This window comes from Simochromis diagramma, unplaced genomic scaffold, assembly GCF_900408965.1.
Source record: "Simochromis diagramma unplaced genomic scaffold, fSimDia1.1 OVJJ01000421.1, whole genome shotgun sequence".
In the NCBI taxonomy this organism is placed as follows: Eukaryota; Metazoa; Chordata; class Actinopteri; order Cichliformes; family Cichlidae; genus Simochromis; species Simochromis diagramma.
The window spans coordinates 8,597,716-8,620,099 of NW_024387250.1; the positions used below are offsets into that span (position 1 = coordinate 8,597,716).

At 42.0% G+C, this 22,384-nt stretch overlaps 1 protein-coding gene and 1 long non-coding RNA gene across 5 annotated transcripts in view; one reads left to right on the forward strand and one right to left on the reverse strand.

Annotated features, from left to right (window-relative positions):
* The window catches only part of ctbp2a (C-terminal binding protein 2a), a 79,541-nt gene extending 57,231 nt beyond the window's left edge, over positions 1 to 22,310 (forward strand). For 2 of the 4 annotated variants that reach the window (XM_040001357.1, XM_040001355.1), the window contains 8 exons: positions 7,884 to 8,038; positions 12,412 to 12,556; positions 13,211 to 13,417; positions 14,575 to 14,789; positions 17,113 to 17,243; positions 17,351 to 17,478; positions 17,572 to 17,695; positions 20,717 to 22,310. In XM_040001357.1, coding sequence (XP_039857291.1) covers positions 7,884 to 8,038; positions 12,412 to 12,556; positions 13,211 to 13,417; positions 14,575 to 14,789; positions 17,113 to 17,243; positions 17,351 to 17,478; positions 17,572 to 17,695; positions 20,717 to 20,900 — 1,289 coding nt within the window. In that variant the 3' untranslated portion in view covers positions 20,901 to 22,310. Of the gene's footprint in view, positions 1 to 7,883; positions 8,039 to 12,411; positions 12,557 to 13,210; positions 13,418 to 14,574; positions 14,790 to 17,112; positions 17,244 to 17,347; positions 17,479 to 17,571; positions 17,696 to 17,955; positions 18,034 to 20,716 lie in introns of all 4 variants that reach the window. The other 2 variants (XM_040001356.1, XM_040001354.1) reach the window with 2 other exon arrangements.
* LOC120714844 lies at positions 1,588 to 17,524 on the reverse strand. Its single transcript, XR_005691517.1, has 3 exons — positions 17,513 to 17,524; positions 12,093 to 12,095; positions 1,588 to 1,698 (listed from the first exon to the last, which is right to left on the reverse strand). It is a non-coding gene; the product is annotated as an uncharacterized LOC120714844 (long non-coding RNA).
* Positions 22,311 to 22,384: the final 74 nt, after the last annotated feature.

Sequence of the window (22,384 nt, forward strand, 5' to 3'; positions counted from 1 at the left end):
AGTTCTGGCTTTGCTTTTGTGTTTCCTTGAGTCCAGGTTCTGGGTTTGGCTGCTGGGTGGAACAGCTGGCAAGCTGCTGATAAACACCCCAGGCTGACGTTGACCCCACCGGGGAGGCAAAGAGAGGCACATAAACAGATACTCTAATATATACAGAGAGAAAAGCAACCAGATGCAATCAGGTTTTCTACAAGAGACCAACAAATAGAGATGAATTATTGGGATAAGACTCACTTATGTGCTCTCCTGTGGGCTTTTTACCATCTGAATAAACAGCGGAGCTTGTCATGTGTTTGTTTTCCTGTGGAATAATTATTTTATGACCTCCACAAGCCGGCTTTGTTTTCTCATCAGCGCAAAATAACTAATGCATGATCCTAACACAACCCAAAATTGTCATCTTGTAATTATTAGGGGGAAAAAGTGTGCCTGATTCTCTTAAGCTAATCATCTAAAATCAGCAAACAGAAGGTACTTTTCTGCTCGCATTTATAAAGATGACTGTTATTACAGCCGCGTGCAGCTACAAGCTGATTAATTCCCAGTTATATTCCACAAGGACCAATAATGACACTGTGGTAATCAACGTGTGGTTTACAGAAGCCCGTAGTAATGAGATGTACAATAAAGCAACAATACTTCCAAAACTGATGATGAGCTTACGACATGAAGACCTTAATGGCTTACAATGCAAACAAGGTGCTTTGACCATCTTTCTGGCTGGTTACCTCAGGATTTGTGTTGTGAATTTTTAGTGATAGTGTACCCGGTTTGAAACCCCTCAAAGTCAGTTGCCATCTTCAAAGCAACTTCCGTTTGTGATTCAGTGGAGTCAAGTTGACATGTAATCTGTTTATAAATTGACAATTACTTGTAATAAATTGACAAAAATCGCAAATATGTTGCCGTCTGTTGCAAACCTGTTGCCACCTACAGTAATTCACATTGACAGAAATTCCCATGAACTGCTTATATTCAAACTCCAGCCAGAACGCCATGGATCTGAAACAGAAATTCCACAAATGATGATGTCGTTTTACTGCACAATGGTGCCCAAGACAATCTGCAATCTTGCGTATACATAGCAATGTAACCAAAAAATAGTTGCAGCTGCAAATGAGTTGTGTTCATTTGTGCAGACAAACATTCACGTCGACACTGTAGTCTCTTGACTAAAATTCTTTTAGTCTTAGTGGAGTAAATCTCATAAGATTATAGTAGACTAAATCTAAAGTTGACTGAGTTGACTAAAATATAAAGCGTAACATTTTTTGGGGTTTTTACAGTTAGAGTTGCTCCACACTGTTTACACTTGCTCCACTAGTGTTTTATTTTCCTAGACATCATATGCAAAATGTGTGCAGTGTTGCCATATGTCGATTCTCGTCTTCCTCCCAATTCTTACTGCAGGAAGAGATCACCTCTGACTGGATCACTTCCAAAACTCATCCTGCCTTTCCACACAACTAAAATAGTTATGTTTGGATTTCATCTCTCCGCAGTATTTTCATCTCATTTTTATTTGTTGATGATTTGAGGTCGTTGATGAAAAATATGACGAAAATGATTGGTCACCAATTTTGACACTGGTGCAAACTGAGTCAGCACGTTGGTAATCTGTCTGCGCTTAAAATTTTCAATTTGCAAACTTTCGCCAGTCTGTCTGAGAGTTGTTGCTGTGATGTAGAGACAGGCTAGCTCTCAAGAGTCATCGTGCAATCAAAAGTGGTTGCCTAGAGAATCTCTGGGCCATCAGTTGGTCGCTGCAAGTAGTTGTAATCAGTCTGCGAAATGGAAAAAATTCACTCCAATCACTTGGCAACCACCAATTTTTCCTAGTCCCAAGGAGGTTGTTGTTCTACTTTTATTCTAGTGTGGCTGAGTCATAAAGTGAACCAGACATTCTTTGTTAGGAACTGAATGATCGAGAGGAATGATTAAGAACAATTAGCTATGAACAAATTTTTTCATTTAAATAAACATGATAAAGGAAAAGTGTATGTTAGCACCACTGCTAGGTGAGCTTTTCCTCCTCATACTGTTATTGCAGTTAAAAATTGTTGCAGTTACTTTAATCGGTTGATTCTTCTAGTCTAAAATTTGCAAATGTGAGGGTAAAGTTGTAAGAATTATTGATGTTATACATCAGTATCTGTCCTGGCTGCTCTTATTGTGTGAACTGTCTCTTAATTGTAATACATGAAACGTACAGTTGCTCGTTGACACGCTGTCATTTTTTCTGTAGCTTAGCGTCTGAAGGAAGATTCAGTCTTTCTGTTCAGCACCAGTGAGCTCCTTCAAATCACTGGTCAGGGATCCGAGTCATTAAGACTCACATTAACAGCTTTGTTAAGTGTTAATTATCCGCAGATTCATCATGTGTTAACCGCGGTGCCACGTTCTGCCTTATTAGGCCGGAGAAAGACGATTAACCACCAGGAAATAATTAATCAACAGCTTTTTGACCTACTTCCTGTAAGTGACTGATTTTTCCCGCCAGCTGCAACTTGTTTATCTGTGTACAAAGTATGAGCAACTGATTTTCTCCTTTTATCTCCGGGTGTGTGTGTTTGCATTTTTCTCGCGTGTGTGTATGCACAAGTCGAGTATGTTTCCTTGTGTGTGACTCCTGGATGATAGCAGTATTTTGCAGTCGGATAATGAACTCGGCAGGAGTGTGATGAGGAAAGGCGCAGGGAAAGCTGTGGAGCCACAGGTGTGTTTGGCGAGCTGGAGTCCTCTCTCTGGACCTACCTCGCTAACACACATCAAACACACCTACACATACAAAATGAGTCCATCCGGTGAGAATAATAAAAGCTTTCATCTTGTACTCTGAAGAAACACAGTGAAGCCACTTTTTTTCAGATTATACCTTCTGAGGACTTTGTATCAAGTACTGCTTTCAGCAGGAATTCTTAATAGAGGTGTAAAACATAATATATATTAAATACGAGCGAGACTTTCCAAAGATATATTCATTTTTTGTGTACTGAGAATTTTAAGTGGACAAGCCTCTCAATGTGTGTGTAACATTTGTGTGTCTTTTTATTATGAGTGAAAATTGTGAATGCTTTGCTTCAAAGGCTAACAAAAGACACTTTTTCACATTTTCTATGCTCCTCAGTTATGACAGCAAAGCTAGATGGAGGGGCCATCAGGAATTAACTAGTGACTCACCTGCTAAGAGCATGTGATATTTATTCAGTTTAGAGTACCTACTGTCAGTTTACGACAGGTAAGGTAAAGAGAACTCTAAAAGTCAGATGATCCCCTGTTAGCAAGCATTTGGTGACACTGGGGAGGAAGAACGCCTTTTGAACAGGAAGGGACCTCCAGTAGAACCACTCCCAGGGAGGGACTGCCATGCTTGACCAATGAGGAGTCAGGGGACGAGAAGAGCAGAAAAGAGAGACAAAACAGTCTATCGCAGCCTTTGCTAACACAGTTCCCCAATTTCCTCAGTCACAAAACCCTGCAGACCAGATGGCATCTATCTGGGAATGTCTGGTCGCTAGGGAAGAATATATGTATTCCCTGAACTGGTTGGCAGAGTGGTTGCTGCTGGTAATCGCTGCGTAAAATCAGTCATGAAGAGGGAGCTGCACCAAAAATCTCCTTGTGCTGGCTTTGGTAGGTGTCTTCCATGCAAACAACTGCTGCAGTCTGCTGGTGAACAAATCGATTACAAAGAGGTTTTCAGCGAAGCACTGTTTACTCCTTTGCACCAATTTCACCTAGTGACAGCAAGCAACTGCCAACTAGTTTGTGAATACACATTTTTCCTTAGTAAATGGTGCTTACCAGGGGGACAGTCGCTGACTGGTGTCAAAGCATACTTGTTTGTAGTTTTAGCAGTTGATTTCACCTGCAGCAAGTTGGGGAATACTCACTTTTCCCTGGCGACCAGTGGTTGCCAGGCAGTCACCAACTGGTCTCTAGCCCTGGGCGACTGGTGCCTGACTTTTTGCTTTTGATATACTATCTACCTTTACAGCCCAGCAGGACTATGGTTAAATCACTAGACACTTCCACCACTTTCACAGGCTGTAGATTCACCGCAAGGGAAGCAGAATGCAGGTGAAGTAAAATAAAAACCCTGGCTATAGAAAGACGACATAAGTGTCTTTGCTGGAAACTAATAATTATCATTTGTTCTTGATACTAATTAGTTAGAGTTTTCTAATTATTTTTTTGACTGCATTTACAGTTTTCTAAAGTTGTATACACATCAGCAAAACATATTATTGGTGATTGCACACATTTCAAGTGACGCAGTTTTAATCTGAAGACAGATCTTCGCTTGTATTCACAAATCAGATACAGACATACAGACTGAAATAGTCACAACTGTCCGCACACATTTGCAAATAATATTGCTTCAATAATATCCCCCAAAGCACTGCACAGTAATAATATTAGTAATGGCTGTCATATAATAGAATATAATAAAAACTGTCTCTTTATCTCCAAAGTATTTTATGAAGCTGAGTTATAAAGTGGCTCATATATCTGTTGTAAAACTCATAAATTCAGCAAAACATAAAACATAGAACCAAAGCAATAACATAAAAAAAATCACCAGCAAAACAATGGCAGTAATAACTAACAGAGAATCACTTCATCTAAACAAGTCTATAAAAGTGAATTTCAAGCAGCTATTAACAGATTATAATCAATCTGCTAGTTTGAGCTCGCTAACCGAGCCACGGGGGAGGCCTGTGTGCTGTGCTTTCATAGAGTTAGAGCTCAGAAGAAACAGACTTTGAAAAGCGTTATTAAAATCAAAGCAACAGAGGCCTCAATGGAGAAACTTTTCCCATAATGCAACTCTGCAGCCTCTTTCATTAAACCCTGCCACCCTGCGAACTCCGCTTCTTTTATACCCCGCTACTTGAGTTTGTGACTCATGCCTTCTGTTAATAATGTCACACACTTTCGTTTCCCTCCGGGGTTGCAGAAGATTTCATACAATTGTGAGGTGAAAGATTGGCGTATTTCTCCTTTAAATGCCCATCCGGAGCTTTAAAAGTAATCAGTCTTGTCTTCAAATCCATCCAACAAATAGGCAATCCACTTGAGCTGTTAAATTTTAAAGATATGATGATACAGAGTCTCAAGTTTTTCCTCACTGCAGTTTTACTCCCTGGCCCCATATTTTGACATTTCACTGAGTATAACAGAGTAATAGAACCAGAGTATTCGATTAAATAACCCCATAAAAATACATGCACGTGTTTGTATGTCAGCTAATATCACAGCCAGAGCTGGGATGGTGACGACAATCTGCAAAGCTCCTTTTTAAATTAACCCAGAGTTTCCATTTCTCGATGTTGGATGTAGAACAACAGGCTGTTATTCATTTTTTTGTGTAGCTTTATGTGTACAGACTGCGTGCACATTTGCTTGGCAAGCAGAAGGTTGCAAGTTTGATTCCAGCCAGAGTCACAAATCCCTTCGGGGTTGCGTCAGGAAAGGTATCCAGTGTAAAACTCTGCCAAACCAAACATGTTGAGCTACATGCTATGTTGTTGTGAGCTGTTGAAAGTAGCTCATGTGTGCAGTCATTGAATTCCCCATGAGTTACTCCTCCTGTTGCATGTGTGCATGTGCACTGCATACCTTGACAACATGCGGTCTGAAAAGTGACGCCGCTGTAGAAATGTCTAACGGCCAGCTGGGGGCGACTTTATATGAGTGTATAAAAGTTTGCAAGCAACTGATGCTAATGTTCACTTCATTTATCACCTCATTAAACACTTTCCTGGTGAGTTTATGGTCTCAATCTCTGGTTTCACATCTTATTATTCACAATATTTTTTGTAATTATCTTCCCAGTTGGAGTCAAATAGATGATTAAACAGTTTATGCTTCAGATCTGTCGCTTCAAAAATCCAAGATGGCAGCAGCCAAAACACACAGCTCCATCCATCCATCTGTCCGTCCATTTTCTGCCACTCATTCGGGCTTGGGGCTTGGGAGCAGGACACTAAGCGCCAGCCCACCCTCTACCCAGCTGCTTCCTCCAGCTCTTCCCTTGAGATGCTGAGGCCTTCTCAAACCGACTGAGAGACATAATGTCTACCAAGTGTACTACTTCTGCTCCACAGTCTTCTTCTAGTGGGAACTGCCTGAAATCCCTCACCCAGGAGATGTTCAGTAGGCAGCCCTATCCAATGCCTGAACCACTGCAGCTGGTTCCCTTTGGGTGAGGATTTTGGTCTACTCCTCCTTATCAGTCTCCACCCTCTGGAGGAAGCTCATTTGCTGCCGCTTGTATCCGCAGCCTTATTCTTCTGGTCACCAGTCATAGATGAAAGTGGGAACACTCAACTCGACAGATAAATATTGGACTCTTGGTTTTTCTTGAAATTCTGGAGATTAAGAATCTCTTTTGTAAGAGCAGCCTGGCCTGACAACGGTGGCGATAAACAAGTATGTTTGGTTTTATTTCTGCAAGAGAAACCAGAGCTGCCAGAGAAAAGGGCCCTGCCTGCTTTTGAAACTAGGACCCTCTTGCTGTGAGCCAAGAGTGCTAACCAATGAGCCGCGATGCTGCCAAGCTGCCATGTATTCCAAAAAATAAGAGAAATGCAATATCATTGATAGAGAGCTTCCCCCAACTCTTTGCACCTGCAGGAAGTGTCGTCCGTCCGTCCCCCCCCCCCCCCCCCCCCCCGTCCCCGTCCCCCCCCAAAAAAAAAAAAATGCACAGAAATGCCCAGGCTATTTAAACTTTTGCAGAAGTGTTTGGGTTTGTGTCAAACATAGTAACGAGCTGACTGAGGAAATTTATTTCCAGGTCCTTAAAAGAAAAGAAAATACAATTTCAGAAGGCTGTCTTCTGTCCAGAATAAAAAAAAAAAAACCAAAAAACAAGCCTGCTGGCGCAGAAATACTGCTGCATGCACGTCTTCCTTTTTTTTTTTTTTTTTTTTTTACTTTACATTACTCTCTTCTGATCTGCCTGCAGTACATATGTTAACATGGTGTAGTTGTGGAGGTCACAAACACTGTCCTTGCTATGGAGCAGTTAGAGAGACAGACATAGCGCGAGCAGGCTTGGACGTCCTCACCACCAGCGCAGATGCCACTAAATAAAATATTTCATAATCCTGCCCAAATCCTCTAATCACCATGACAACAGGCAGCAGGGAGCCAGAGAGTGGTGGTGGTGATGGTGTGTGGACCCCCCTCCTCCTTTCTTTTCCCTCCTTTTCCCTCTTTTAACCAGACTTTGGCTCCACACTGTGAGATTGTTTTTCTTAATAGAAGCTGCGCTGTTTTATGATCACCCAAAGAAGAGATCATCGCATTGATTTTCAGGAAAGTGTTTAAAGTCGAACACTCACTTTTTTTTTACCCTAACAGGCCACTGTATAGTGTCTCAGTGACCAGCTGCAAACTCCTGGAGAGGAGCATCAAGTTTAAATTGAATTACTGCAGATAAAGTGCTGTCAGAGTCCAGAAGGTACAGATATTCACACAGTGAAGGCCTGCTGGGTTCTGTATGGTGATAGGATAATGGAGGTGATGACCTCACAGGGTGAAAGGACCTGTTGCCTGGAAACAGTGTGGATAACAGCAAGAGACCAGGGGGGTAGTCATATCGCTGGTGTGTGGGTGCGAGTGTGTGATATCGACCAGTGTTGCCAGGTAAGGGAGATGATGACAGTGGTTTAAAGTCAAGTTTAAGTGTATCGATCTCACTCACGTGTTTGTGTGTGTGTGTGCCACTGATATCACAGCCCACACACACACCGGTCCAGCACTTCCCACTGCGACATGGATTTCCCTGCATTTTCCTGCTTCTTCCTTCGCTCATTTGACGGTGTGTGCCAAACATAAATAATTAACTCCTTCTCCTCTCTGTCTCCCTGCAGGTATTCGGCCCCAGATAATGAACGGGCCTATGCACCCGCGCCCTCTGGTGGCGCTGCTGGATGGGCGCGACTGCACTGTGGAGATGCCCATCCTCAAAGATCTAGCCACCGTGGCTTTCTGTGACGCTCAGTCCACGCAGGAGATACATGAAAAGGTACACCGTCAGATTTCAGAGGGGATTTAAGTGACTTTGAACGGGGCATAGTTGTTAGTGCCAGTCTGACTATTTCAGAAACTGGTTATCCGCTGGGATTTTTCCACACGGCGAGCTCTAGGGTTAACAGAAAATGCTCTGATACGAAAACTATCCAGTGAACTTCAGTTCTTTGGGCGAAGTCTTGTTGATTCCAGATGTTAGAGGAGAATGGCCTCGAAGCAGATGGGCTGCAGCAGCAGAAGACCACACCGTGTGCCACTCCTGCAAGCTAAGAACAGGAACAGGGGCTGTAGTTCACACGGACTCGACAAAATAGGACAGTAGATGATTGGAAAAAATGTCACGTGGTCTGATGAGTCTCAGTTTCTTTTTGGATAGTAGGAATTTACTGTAAACAAGATGAAAGCATTGAGCCATCCTCCCTTGTATCAGTGTTTCAGGCTGCTCATAGTGTTGAAATAGTGTTGGCACACTTTGGGACCAGTACTCAATAGTATCTGAGTATTGCTGTTGCTAGCCATGTTAGTCCCATTACACAAATTTCAAATCATCTCGAACTGGGCTTTTGAACTTGACAATAACCAGAGCTCAAACAAGCCAAGAACCTTTGGTTTCCCAACACCTTGTCGAATCTGTGCCATTCCGAATTAATGGAGTTCTGAGGGCAAAAGTGGATCAAATCCAGTATTAGCAAGGCACGCTCACTGGCCTAAGTGGCCATTGTGTCTATTATTATTATATTATAATGTATTTTATATTATTATGTTCTAACTGAATAAAGAAGCCCAACATTTTCCATTTCTTTCCTTAGAGATTTGACTCTTCCTCCTCATAATTTCCATATTTTGACATTTAACAGTTTTAAGATGCACTACATATTAGATTTATGTCAGACCAATTATTGACGTTTTCTTGCAAGGTGATGCTCGCTGTAACACTTGTAGAAGCCCCAGTGGCAGTATCTGCAGGAGCACAGACTGTGATACTGACACAGCTTGGGCTTTTAATGTTTTTCTTGAAATATTTGCTCTCAGTCGAGTGCAGTAGAATCATCTCTTTCCTCCCTCTCCGTCTCCTCCTCTCTAATGTTTTAATAATATTTCAGCCCACTGGCTTGTTCCACTCTCCCAGTTCAGCTATAATGGTTTCATCACTGACTCTAATCCCACTGGGTGCTGAAGTGCTGCTTTGTTAAATAAGGACGAGGAGGAGGAGGAGGAGGCGGCTGGTAATAGAAATGCAGTATAATTGTTCTCAGCCAGAGTGGGTGAAACATTTGTCTTATTTTACTGTCTATGCACTGGAGCCAGCGAGCAGCAATTTTACAGTCCAAGCTGGAGGGTTTGTGTCTTCACGCTCACAAAGAGGAAAGGAAGCCTTCCAATTCATGCCATGTCAGTTTCAGAGAAAATGCTACCATATTTCCATATTTGCTACCGTGTTCAAAATATTTCAGTTGTTGTAAATGTGTAATGAAAAATGGGTCTGATTGAATGTGTTGAAAACATTTATGCTTAAAAAGAAACCAAACGGTTGATATTTCACCTTATTTTCACCTTACAGACACACACACGACACACAAAAGCATCCAGTAAGACATTATGAATACATTTCTCACACAGAGGATCCATCTGGGAGTATAGATGCTGGCAACGGTCCCATGACTGTAACTGCACAGCAGAGGTTAAACACACAAACACACACACACCTTCCACCAACCTCACTACAAGAGCTGAAGCAGTGTTCACACACGTGCACATAAACAAACTCTTAGGGTGCAAACACAAGCATGCTGCCGTCTCTTTCTGTGACTGCCTGGAAGTGAGCAGATGCAGTGTTTGAGTTATGCTTCACTTAAAGACTCCGTACTAAACTGTAGCTCTTGAGCTCTCAATGTGCAACTGCAAGCCTGCAAAAAACACCTCGTCTTCTGCCGAGCACGCGTTAAAAGGAATTTATTAGAAAGTACTTCTGGCGTATTCCCTGGAACAGTGCCGTCCTTGAAAGGACAAAGAAGATCCTTCGGATTTCTGAAGATACAAAGTGGTGCGCTTTAAAAGTGTCTTTGACGTCATTATAAAAGTAACTGCAGCTGATATTCTATTGAAAAGTGATCACTTTTGCAGATATAATTGAGAAAAAGATTTTATGTTGGAGAAATGTTAGTTAATTTAGTATTTTTAAGCTTTCGGTTGACAAGTGTTAGGAAAAGTAGGGCATTAAACAAAGATGTTCAGCTATAGTCTTAAAATATATGAGCAGTAAATGTATTATTTAAAAAATTGATCGTGCTTGACTTGATGTGTCTTAGATTTTCTCTGTTCTCTGTATTGTTGTAGGGTCTTTACCATACAATATAAAGCACCTTGAGGCAACTGCTGCTGTGATTGGGAGCTATATAAGTAAAACTGAAGTGAATTGATTTGTTCTTTACATTCATCCCTCCATCAACTCCATCTTCACACTAGCTGCCAATCAGCAATCCTTTTTCCCTTTCCGACACAAAAACTCAACAAACCCCAACTCCAAAATTCAAAACTTTCCTCTGAAGCCCCCAAGCCTGTGATTGCATAACAAGGTGCTTAAAGTGCAGAGGAAAGTGGTCAAATAACTGATTGAAGTTTGCTTCATTGTTGTAGTGAAATGGGTTTTGGAGCTAGAAGCAGCTGCAGGTGATTAACTTAGCTTAGCTTGTTGGTTTAAAGCCAACAATAAGCCTACCGGCACCTCAGAAGCTATGGTCATGTGAAAAAGGAACTACACCCTCTCTCTGTTCTAAGATTTTACAGATTAGGACAGGAATGAAAAGTCATCTGGTTTTGAGTAGGTCATGCAATTAGGTAAATATAACCTGGTGTGAGCAACAGTGCGTGATGTGTTACACAGAAACTAACTTGTTTGGAAGGGTTGCCAGGAGAAAGTCCCTTGTCTCTAAAGGAGCACGGCTTAGGTTTGCAAAGTTCATCTTAAAAAACCACAAGACGTCTGGAACAATGTTCACAGTGGAGATGTTTGACTACAATGCACAGTACCAATTATAAAGAAAACAAATCAAAACACTGAATTTCAGCACAAATAACTCGTACAAACGGTGAAGCATGGTGGTGGAGGGGTGATGATTTGGGTCCTGGTCACCTTGCAGTCTTTGAGTCAACCATGAACTCCTCCTTATACAAAAGTATTCTAGATTCTGTGAGGCCATCAGGTTAAAACTGGGTCATGCAACAGGACAACAATCCCTGAAATGGCTGAAATAGAAAATAATCAAGATTCTACAATGACCTGATTGAAATGTGTGACATATTTACCTAATTTTAAGACTTGATATGGGCCAGCTGATTTGTCAGTGTATCCTGATATATAAAACCTTATGTATCAGAAAGAGGGTGCCGTTTCTTTTTCACGTGACTGTAAGTGGCACACGCTTTCATTTGCTAAAGGAGAGATATGTTGGGCTTAGTTTAGTGTAAAGACTGAAAACAGAAATATTCTTCTTCTCACCTTTCAAACACAACTGCAAACATATTTCAAGTTTAATCTCCACACAAATTGAAATGGATTGCAGTAATCACGATCCTTTGCTGTGTTTAAATGCGAAGGAGCACGTGATGTATCAGCTCAGAGCGGCACTTTTTTAAACAGCCATGAATACCACAGAAAGAAAACGTAATTTTTCTCACAGTTTCCACTTCATGTACACTCAGCTTGTATCCCTGTTTGTCCTTCTCCAGCTGGCCCGCTTTACTCGAGTAATGAGAGCGATGCACGAGGAGAGCTTTAACCTTGAGTTTAGCACCCAGCCCTTCCTTCAGATAGCTCCACTGTGAATGCTCTGTGGAAATTCACGGCTGCGCTGTTCTGGCTCGGCTAGGGTTAATTTAGTTAGCAGGATGTGAATTCAGACCGGTTACTTAACAGCCCTTGGCTTGCAGAATCTACTTGTTTATGCTTTGTGGGTTTCTCAGCAGCTGTCAGTCTACTTTATTGTCCTGCCTGCATCCATTCTAACCTTGTTTGCATACAGTTTGAATGGATGTGTTGTGACAAAAACCAGCTTTGGCAAGCACTCATTGTACAGTAAACACAAAGGCAATCACTCATATTTTAGTGCACATATAAACAATCCATTTGCATTTAGATGAAGAATAGCGGACATAAACTTTGGGAAGATGGGAGGTAGCGAGAGCACGCATATTCATGTTGGCTGTTACAGAAGAGCCATCTGAATATCAGTGCCGGGTTGAGGATGATTAAGAACAGTAATGACATTGGGGTAGCAATATAAATGCAGATGAAAATGTTCAACTAATAATGGCTGTGGACATAAGCAGTGATGATGATGAGGCCTTATCCTCTCTGATGTCCCCCAGGTGCTGAATGAGGCCGTAGGGGCCATGATGTACCACACCATCACCCTGACCAGAGAGGACTTGGAGAAGTTCAAGGCGCTGCGCATCATCATTCGCATCGGCAGCGGCTACGACAACATCGACATCAAGGCTGCCGGGGAGCTCGGTGAGACTGAGGGACAGATGCACACGAAAGATGAGCGTTGCGAGCAGGGCGGCTCAGGCGCGGAGCGTAATCACGCGGCGTGAATAATGAAGGAGCCTATCTGCTCGTGTGGCTAGCTCATTCACTACAAAGAGAAAACATAAAGGATGATTCATCAAGTGGAAAATATGCATCGCGGAGGAGGACCAAATCAAACTCTGCTCGCGATGTTTACGCGACACATATGTACAGGAGTTTACTGTAAACAGTAGATGTAACAGAGCTAATTTCACATGCAGAGCAGCTGCTCCGACTGATATCAAACTCTCCCTGTGATTCCCATTTGGCCCCGTCGGCATATGTTTGGTATGAGAACAGGATTTGTGTGATATCCTAATTATTGTCATTTGCGCTCCTATATTTCAGTACGCTGCCAGTCTTTTGGTGGGCATAATTAGCAATTAGAACGATCCTCTTATCATTCATATTTCAGTTTTATACACAGCGGGATTTTATTCTGTAGTAAGTCGTAAAGACGGAGAAATATCCTGCCATTTATTTCGTAAAATAAAATACTAGCAAATGGATCTCTCTCTCTCCAAAGCAGTGACAGTAATCTGTGAAGCAATATTGTTACAGCAGTAGTCGACTAAATTGCTATCTCTCCTTGTCCAGGCATTGCAGTGTGTAATATTCCCTCAGCGGCCGTAGAAGAAACAGCAGACTCGACGCTTTGTCACATCCTTAACCTGTACCGGCGAAACACCTGGCTGTACCAGGCTCTCCGGGAGGGCACGCGGGTCCAGAGCGTGGAGCAGATCCGGGAGGTGGCGTCAGGAGCAGCCAGGATCCGAGGAGAGACGTTGGGCCTGATCGGATTTGGTGAGTTGCTTGGTTTGGGTTTTATTGCAGAAAGCGTGCAGAGCTGAAAAGTGCATATTGAATGATTAGCCACAGCATTGAAACCAATGATACAGACCACCTGTCAAAAAAACCCACACATATTTTCGAAATCTGTCAAAAACATGTTTAAAACTAAAATTATATTGTTATTTATTAACCACAAAACAAACTGAATCCAATTCTCTGCATAACATTAGACCTGTTATTTGTTATTTGGCATCTTATTTAAAAAAAGAGTCTACTTTTCTACTTTTATGTAAATACATATTGAATATTCACAAATAACAATGACAATTATATTTTAGGTTTAAAAATATCGTTTTAATTAAAGAGCTTGGACATACTGATAGATTATTCATTACAGATTCATTACAAAATAATTTTTGGTAATTACCAGTACTGTTAGTGCAGCTTTGGCACAATTCTTGCATTAAGTTTTGGTCTAATACATTTGGTAAGCTCTGTAGGTCAAGTAAATAAGAATGATTATTTAGTTACAACTGCAAAAATGCTGAAAACTTTCATGTTGGCTCTGAAAGAGAAGTAAAAAAACACATATCCCTCTATAACTGGAGAACGTCGTCCTCTATCCACTGCCCAAAGCAAATTCAGTAGACACATGAGCACCCAAACTTTAAGAAAGGTGGGCTGGTTGGATGAACCTTAACCCGAGATGAGAACAGACGTCAGTGTGATTCTCCGGGCAGTGTTCGACTGGGAAACCTCGAGTTCCAGCATTTGTGTGGATGTTTCTTTGACACGTACTATCTATTTGTCTAACAGTACACAAACTTCTTCATAGCTAGTGTATTCCCCAAGGACACTAGCTTCTTTTAGCAGGTGCACCCTGCCTCACTGCATAATTTTATAGAACAACTTCCCCAGATCCCACCACAATGTGCGTCTTACACAGATTAAAGGATCTGCTTCCTCCTGTGCATGACCCATCAGGACACCTTCAGAGTCTGATATTATATAATAGGCACTGAACACAAAGTATAGCAGAAGCTAATGATAATATTTAAATGTCTGACCTGAATTCCTATCAATACATTAAGCAGCTGCCGACACATTTCACTAACACCTATTAAAAGTAAGGTTAGTTGATGCTCTTTCTCCTCTCGTGGCCGCCTCAGGTCGTTCAGGCCAGGCAGTGGCCATGCGGGCCAAGGCGTTTGGCTTCAACGTGATCTTCTACGACCCCTACCTCCAGGACGGCTTGGAGCGCTCGCTGGGCGTGCAGCGAGTCTATACTCTCCAGGACCTGCTCTACCAGAGCGACTGCGTCTCCCTGCACTGCAACCTGAACGAACACAACCACCACCTCATCAACGACTTCACCATCAAACAGGTGGGGGGACCGGGAAATTCTGACATGAGGTAAAGGGAGATTGTCTCGCCTTGGCAGGAGCGCTTTCTCCTTGAGGCTGGTAGGACAGCTTCAGACCAGACCAGCAGCCGAGTCAGCCAGCCTTGGGTTTATCTAGACTGCCAGCGCTCCTTTGTTGGCAACTTAAAATAACAGGCTGTTAAAGCGAGCTTTTAATGAGTGCTAGGATCAAGCAAAGAAACACAGGTGTTTGGACAATCTCTGAATTCTGACTATATATTTGGGAGTGGATGGTGGTGGAACATGATTCTGAGTTTTTTTCTTTAGAGTGGTGGGTGGTGGAGGCACAAATCTCTGGGAGGACTGTGTCAGGAAGGGGCGTAAAAATCTGTGACAAATCAAATATGCGGATCCATCTGCATCTGTAAAGTGGTAGGCAGGGGGTGTTAACATAATCAGGCTGTTCTTCCATGTTGTTTCTGTCCTTTTGTAGCTTTCTAGTGTCTCCCAAACACTGCCAGAGTATATGTGAGTATGTGGGTGTAGGAGCATGTGCAGTCAAAGTCTGGTCTGGTGCATGTTTTTCACAAACCATATACAGTACATTTATAGGACAGAAAATATATTTTTATTTTTTAAATGCTAATGAAATTAAATAGTTCTGACCCAAATAGAACACAGTAACTTGACTTTCTTATATATTTAATAAACTCTTTTTTTTAGCAGTATAACACATGTCTTGTCAAGTTTTTGTCTCTGTAGCACTAAGAATACAAGAAGCGCCTCTACAGTCTTTTCCTGGTCACTGCTGCCACCTATAGAACTTAACCTGTACTGCAAACGTACAGAAGCGCATATTAGTACTTGTGTTTATCTTACAGAAACAAAAATTGAGCTGTTTGATCTTAAGCATTATCATGAATGCAGCCAACTTGCACATTTGTCATATTTATATGGTTCAGATCATTTAAAGATTTTAATATTAGACAAAGTTCTCCTTAGTAAATCAGAAAAGCAGTGTTTAAGTGATGATTTCCACCCCCAACCCCCAGTCTTTTCACTAGACACACCCAGATCTGATTACTGCCAGTTCTGCTGAATCAAGAATCACATAAATAGAACCTGTCTGACAAAGTGAATTAGGCGAAAAAAATCTAAAAATAAAAAAAAAACCCTCCCCCAAAACCCCACACATCACACCATGCTCTGCAGAAACTCTCACTCGGGCCACACTCTAAAGATAAAAACTCAGAATCATGTTCCACCACCATTCGCTCCCACATCTTGCAGTCTGGAAAGGGTTAAAAAGCCATTTCTAGGGCTTTAGAACTCCAGCGAACCGCAGAGAGAGTCATTATCCACAAATGGAGAAAATTTGGAAGAGTGGTGAAACTTCCCAGGCGTGGTCAACCTACCTAAATTACTGCAAGAATAATTTTGAAGAGAACCCAGGACAACATCTAAAGAACTGCAGGCATTGTGTGCCTCAGAGTTCATGATTCAACAATAAGAAAGAGACTGGGCAAAAAAAAGACATCCATGGGAGACTTCAAGGAGAAAGCCACTGCTTACCAAAAAGAATGCTTGCGAACAAACATCCTGATGATCCCTTTTTGGAAGGTTTGAGTCCCACTCGATAAAAGAACCATCATAGCAACAGTCAAACATGGTGGTGGTAGTGTGATGGTCTGGGGCTGATTTGCTGCTTCAGGACCTGGGTGACTTGCTGTAGTAGGTGGAACCATGAATTCCTTCCTCTGCCAGAAAATCCTGAAGTGGAATATCCAGCTATCAATTTAAGCCCTGCAGCTCATGCACACTTGGGTTATGCAGAAGTTCAGTGATGTGAAGCACATCAGGAAGTCAACCTCCGACTGGTTTTGCAGTGGCCGGGTCCCAGTCCAGACTTAAATGTGATTGAGGTGTTTTGGAATGACTTTAAAAAGCCTGTTGATGTTCAAAAATCCTCCAATGTGGCTGAATTAAAGCAATCCTGCAAAGAAGAGTGGACCAAAATTCCTCCACAACAACGTGAAAGACTCAATATCAGTTATCACAAACACTCGATTGCAGGAATAATTTTTTCACATAGGAGCCAGGTAGATTTTTTACCTTAATAACTGAAATCATCACATAAAAGCAATTGAATTTGAAGGCATCGGTGTCATTTACGTGTCCCGTTTTATTATTAACAGAAGCCTTGTTTTTGCTTCCCGTGCAGCATTGAGCCAGTGACAGCAGCCCTCTGTGTGTGCCATCACAAAAGCACGCATGCTGTTATTTGTTGAAGTGAGACATTTTTATCGAGAGATGAACACTGAATGCTGTGCTGCTCTGTGTGTAGATGCGTCAAGGTGCTTTCTTGGTCAACTGTGCACGTGGGGGTCTAGTGGATGAGAAGGCTTTGGCTCAGGCCCTGAAAGAAGGAAGGATACGGGGCGCCGCCTTGGACGTCCATGAGTCAGAACCTTTCAGGTGCTTTCAGCATCATCCTTTGTTTATAAGTTCAGTTCAATAGAAATAATGTTTTCTTCCTCTTGTATTTAACTTCCCCGTTTCTGTCTTTATTTGCTGCTCAGCAGTTTTTCCCAAGGTCCTCTAAAAGACGCCCCCAACTTGATCTGCACACCCCACACTGCCTGGTACAGCGAGCAGGCATCGCTGGAGATGAGAGAGGCCGCTGCCACAGAAATTCGCAGAGCCATAACCGGTACCGACACGTCTTAGATGGCACACATTCCCACGCTTGCTCTCAAATTTCTCATTTCTCTGCTCACCATAGCTCAATCTCGCCCCGACACAGGCCGTATTCCCGAGAGCCTCCGAAACTGCGTCAACAAAGAGTTCTTTGTTACCACGGCGCCTTGGGGAATGATGGAGCAGCAGCAGCCTCAAGTTCACCCGGAGATCAACGGTGCCGCCTACAGGTAGGAGGTGGATTTATGTGAGCCCAGCATAACGCAGACATCACCTGTCATTTTGAGCGCCTGCAGTAGTGAGGTTTAATACGTGGGGGAGGGGTAGCTTAAATATTCATATGTGTGTTTGTAACAATTCTGCATAATAGGCTGGGTCCTAGTTTTTGTGGCGTATTTATACATAGAACTTGGCCCAAATTAATGAATCCCATGTTAAGTTCTCAGTCTCTATATTGTCTAAACCAGACTGAACTGCTTCTCTCACACAGCCGAGTGAACCAAACCATGGTACAGGCCATAGCAACGGGGGGAATGCAGGACAAATTATATACCTAATTCCCAACCAGGTAAATGAATACCATTACTGCTGGCCAACAGGCCAGGGCAAATGAATAACATCATGAATAAAACCCCTGTGAAACCTGTAGCCTTTTTCTGCCTCTCACTCTAACCTCCCTGTTCTGTAACTGTACCCACTCTACCCAGCATCCCATCGATTCCCCCGGCTCGCCCTCCCCTCCCTGAAGTAGTGGAAAGCAGTACACAGGGTCACTCTAATGTTTGATGTTTTGTTTTGTTTTTTGTAAGGAAGTGGTACATCTGTAGTTATGTATGTGGACTGAGTAGAAAAAGGCGCCATTACTCTTACAGTTCACGAGGGAAGACTGAAAGCAGGAAGTTGGGGGGGAGAATAAAAGATCTAGAAAGGGATTTGGCGGAGAAATCTTAATTTATAATATTTATTTGTGATTTTGTTTGCAGTGAGCGTTTTCCCCCACATTTCCCCGCCCTATAATAAAGGATCAATTCACCCAAACTGCTGTATTTATTTTTTCTGGGAGGAGCTATAACCAGTTCACTGAAATCTTAAATCCTAAAATCTGATCAAATAAAAAAGGTTCACACTGCAGGTGAAAGTGGACACAAATCTAATTCTTTCTTTTTTTTCAGAACAGCACCAAACACACAGAATCAGATATTTTCCAGTTTAATTTAGGGCCATTTCCATATGTGTTTTGCTACGCGGTGAGCACAGCCAACACTAAAACCTGCCATAAGAGGTAGTCAGCCTGCTCTCATCAAGTCTGTGATTGAATGAGGTCAAGTTGGCAATTACATGAAATCTATTTCTATCTACAGAGAGAAACTCACATTTAAATGTTACTGTTATCTCAGGCATGAGACGAGCCTCCTTCACAATTTTATCTGTTAATTAAGAGATGGCTATTTAGTGTTCCTGTTTGCTACAGCAGTTTTGTTGTTCTATGTTACATGCCTACGTTTAAATTCTGTTTTATATTTATTCTAGTGCTGTCAGTGTTAATCTCGTTAAAATGACGTTAACGCCATAACCGCATTAACGCGATTAACTCTCTGTTAGTGAGTTAACGCAGATCGCCCCGTGCGTGGGGCTGCATGGCAGCCATGTTCGTGAGATTAACGCTGACAGCACTAATTTAATCTTTAATTTAATCTTTAATCTCACACACACAACCGATTAATTTAACTGAATGGATCACACACTCACCTCAAAAATGGTTGTTTTTGCATTCTGGACAATTCCCGACAAGGTTTAGCCACTTTTTTTTCTTTTTTTTTTTTAAAAGAAGCTGGATCTGATTACATCCATATTGAATACTAAGGCTCTGCAGTGTGAACGCAGCCTATCTCTCCTGTTTTGTTGTTGTCATGGGGTTTTTGTTTGTTTGTTTGTTTGTTTGTTTGTTTGTAGTTTGGGCGAATGACCCTTTTAGTTCAGATAAGATCCCCTGACATTATCATTTAGAGTTGTGGTCAGAAGTGTACACGCACTCATCATGAGCATGAATGTCATGGTAATTTGGGGCTTTTAAAGATTTATTTTTCCAGGTTGGAATCATTGTGCATCTTTAATGACTCTTAAAAAAAACAAAACAAGAACGTTCCAGTTTAAATTGATTTTGGATTTTCTCTAAGACACACAAAAGTATACATGGTTTTCAGAAGGCCAGTCCAGAAGCGTAATGCTGGAGGTCGTCCTCCTCCGTCATTATTCTATCCGGTTTGTTCGATGTTCTAGCACCACTGGCAGCAAAACAGCTTCAGAGTGTGATGTTGAAAGCCTCACCTTCACTTCTTAAAAGATACCCCACGTCACTGTGGCCAAATAAGATCAATCTGTGTCTCGTCTGATCATAAAACGTTTCTTAAGGAGCCATTCTGCATCCTGTGTGGGCAACGGCAAATTTAAGTCGAGCTTGAAGGTGCCATTTTTTTTTGCACAGGAGCTTCTTTCTTGGTCAGCGCCTTCTGGGTCCAGTGGGATTCAGCCTTGGTGGTTCCTGGGCTTTTTCTGAACATCCTGACCAATTTGGGTCTTCTTCCAGGCCTCAGCAAAGTGGTGACACAACTGAATAAGTTCTGATCCATAAATGTTGATGCTCTTAATAATCTGCAGTTATTTGGAAATGACTTCACTAGACAATTCCAACTCTAACTGTAGAAATCTACAGTTCTCTTTCTCAGATCTTCACTCAGTTCCTTGGGCTTTCCATTTGCTCCGATCAATCCAGTGAATGATGTCAAACAAATCCTTTCAGATCCCGATCACCAACGACAAATAAACAGCCTTTGGCCTCGTCAAGTTAAAGCTTGGAGCTTCTTTAATAAGTAGAGCCATTGGCACCACTTGTATGCATATATTTATATAGCCCCAAAGTACCATGACATTAATCCCAGGATGATGCTCCTGTACCACTTGTACCATTATTGGACATTTTTAAGCTGATGTTACTCAGTAAGTTCACTGCATATCAGTTGTTAAGTTTCTGTTGGTTTATTTGCATCCTCAGTGCGTCATCGTGCATTACTTATTTCACATTACGTTTTTAATCATGATTTTTTTTTTAACATGCAGTTTCATACAGAAATGATCCTGAGTAACAAATATTAGTTTTTTTATGGAAAAAAATGTGTAAAATGTGAAAAATAACACTTATTAAAAGGTTAGCTCCTTAACATATCTGCTGATCACGCTTTATCTATCTCCAGATTTCCTCCTGGCGTGGTGGGCGTCGCCCCCGGTGGGATTCCCGGACCTATGGAGGGGTTGGTTGCCGGGGGAGTTCCCATCGCCCACACCCTGCCCCCTGGCACCCATCCGTCACAGGCCACCTCCCCCAACCAGCCCTCCAAACACGGCGACCCCATGAGAGAGCACATGACTGAGCCGTAGGACTGCTGCTGTAGCTGAGAAGAGGAGGAAACTAAAAATTGATGTAAACTAAAAAAAAAAAAAACAAACCCAGCGACCTAACAACTCAACCATCCGACTATACATACGCTTGATTTCAGCCATCCGAACCTACCAGCAGACTGCCTGCCGGGCAACGTTTCACACTTTTTCTTCTTTTTTTTTTTTTTTTTGTGAAACCACTAAGTGAGGACAGTGGACGTTAATACACAAATGAGCTGCCACACGGATCTGAAATCTCCCCTCCCTTCATATCTTTTATCTTCATTCCTTCTCGATTTACGCAATACTTTTTGTTTTAGTATATTTTAGGGAGATTTCCTCCTGACTTATGGGACACGTTGACAGTAGCCACGTGCAGGATGGAAACCCTCCCCTCAAGCTCAACAGGACGACCCTGTTTCCTTCAGTCGCGCCCATTTCAGCACAAACATACCCTGTGTTTAGTTTTTTTCTTAGACTTTCTTCTTTTTATCCTATATTACTGTGTTTCTGTTCTTCAGTGTGTGAAAATGAACAGATTTACAGTTTTCAGACAAGAAAAGAAAAACAAACTGCACTCCATCTTTGCCGGCTAGAGGCCGCCTGAGTGAAGAGCTGGGATGCGGGGCAGTAGATGTGGAAAAATCATCCTTTCAAACCAAAAAGGAGGAAATATAAAGAATAAAAAATGGCAGGCTTTCATGGTTAAATATCGTACATGGACCGCGTCACTTAAATTATGTATTCCTGTTGTAACTTTTCCAAACTCTGCTGAACTGAGGTACTTTTATTTAGTTAAAGTGGCGAACAGTGTCCCAAATATTATCTGTTTGCATCCAAAGGACCTTTGGAGAAAAAGAAAAAAGCTTCTGAAGTATGACAGCTTTTGGAAAAACAAAAACAGCAAATCTCTTACTGACTCAGGAACAATATAATAACCTTCAATTCTGTCCAAAAAGGAATAGAAAAAAGTTTAAAAAAAGAAAATAGGTCTTGATTACTGCTCCTCACGTCTCCACGTCTTTCTCCATTGTGGTATTTTTTATATATCAAATGTACATTTTTTGATGTTCAAGCTTTTCACTCCTGTTAGATTTGTATTGCCTTGTTAAATGTTCATATAATCGTAGTCTGATGTGACCAACCGCGTCCTCTCCTCCTTATAGTTTCTTCCTCCTTGTTTTTCTGCTCTAATGAAAGCCAGCTGTGGCGCCCTCGGAGGCGTCGAGCCCTCTCGGAACAACGGCAGCCACGTTCATTCCCTTTAGCCCCGTGACGTTAGCAAGAGGCGGCTGCTCGCAGATTGTTTGGTTTTTAGTGTGAGTATTTGTATTTGTTTCTTGTACAAGGTGAACATATAGCATACAGTGCAGCTGGAACCAATAAATAAAACTTACTGTTCTGATTGATCGATTGGCTCCGTGGAAGGTTTTTTGGTTTGCTTTTTATATTGTAAGGTAAAGACCTTACTGTTGTACAGTCAG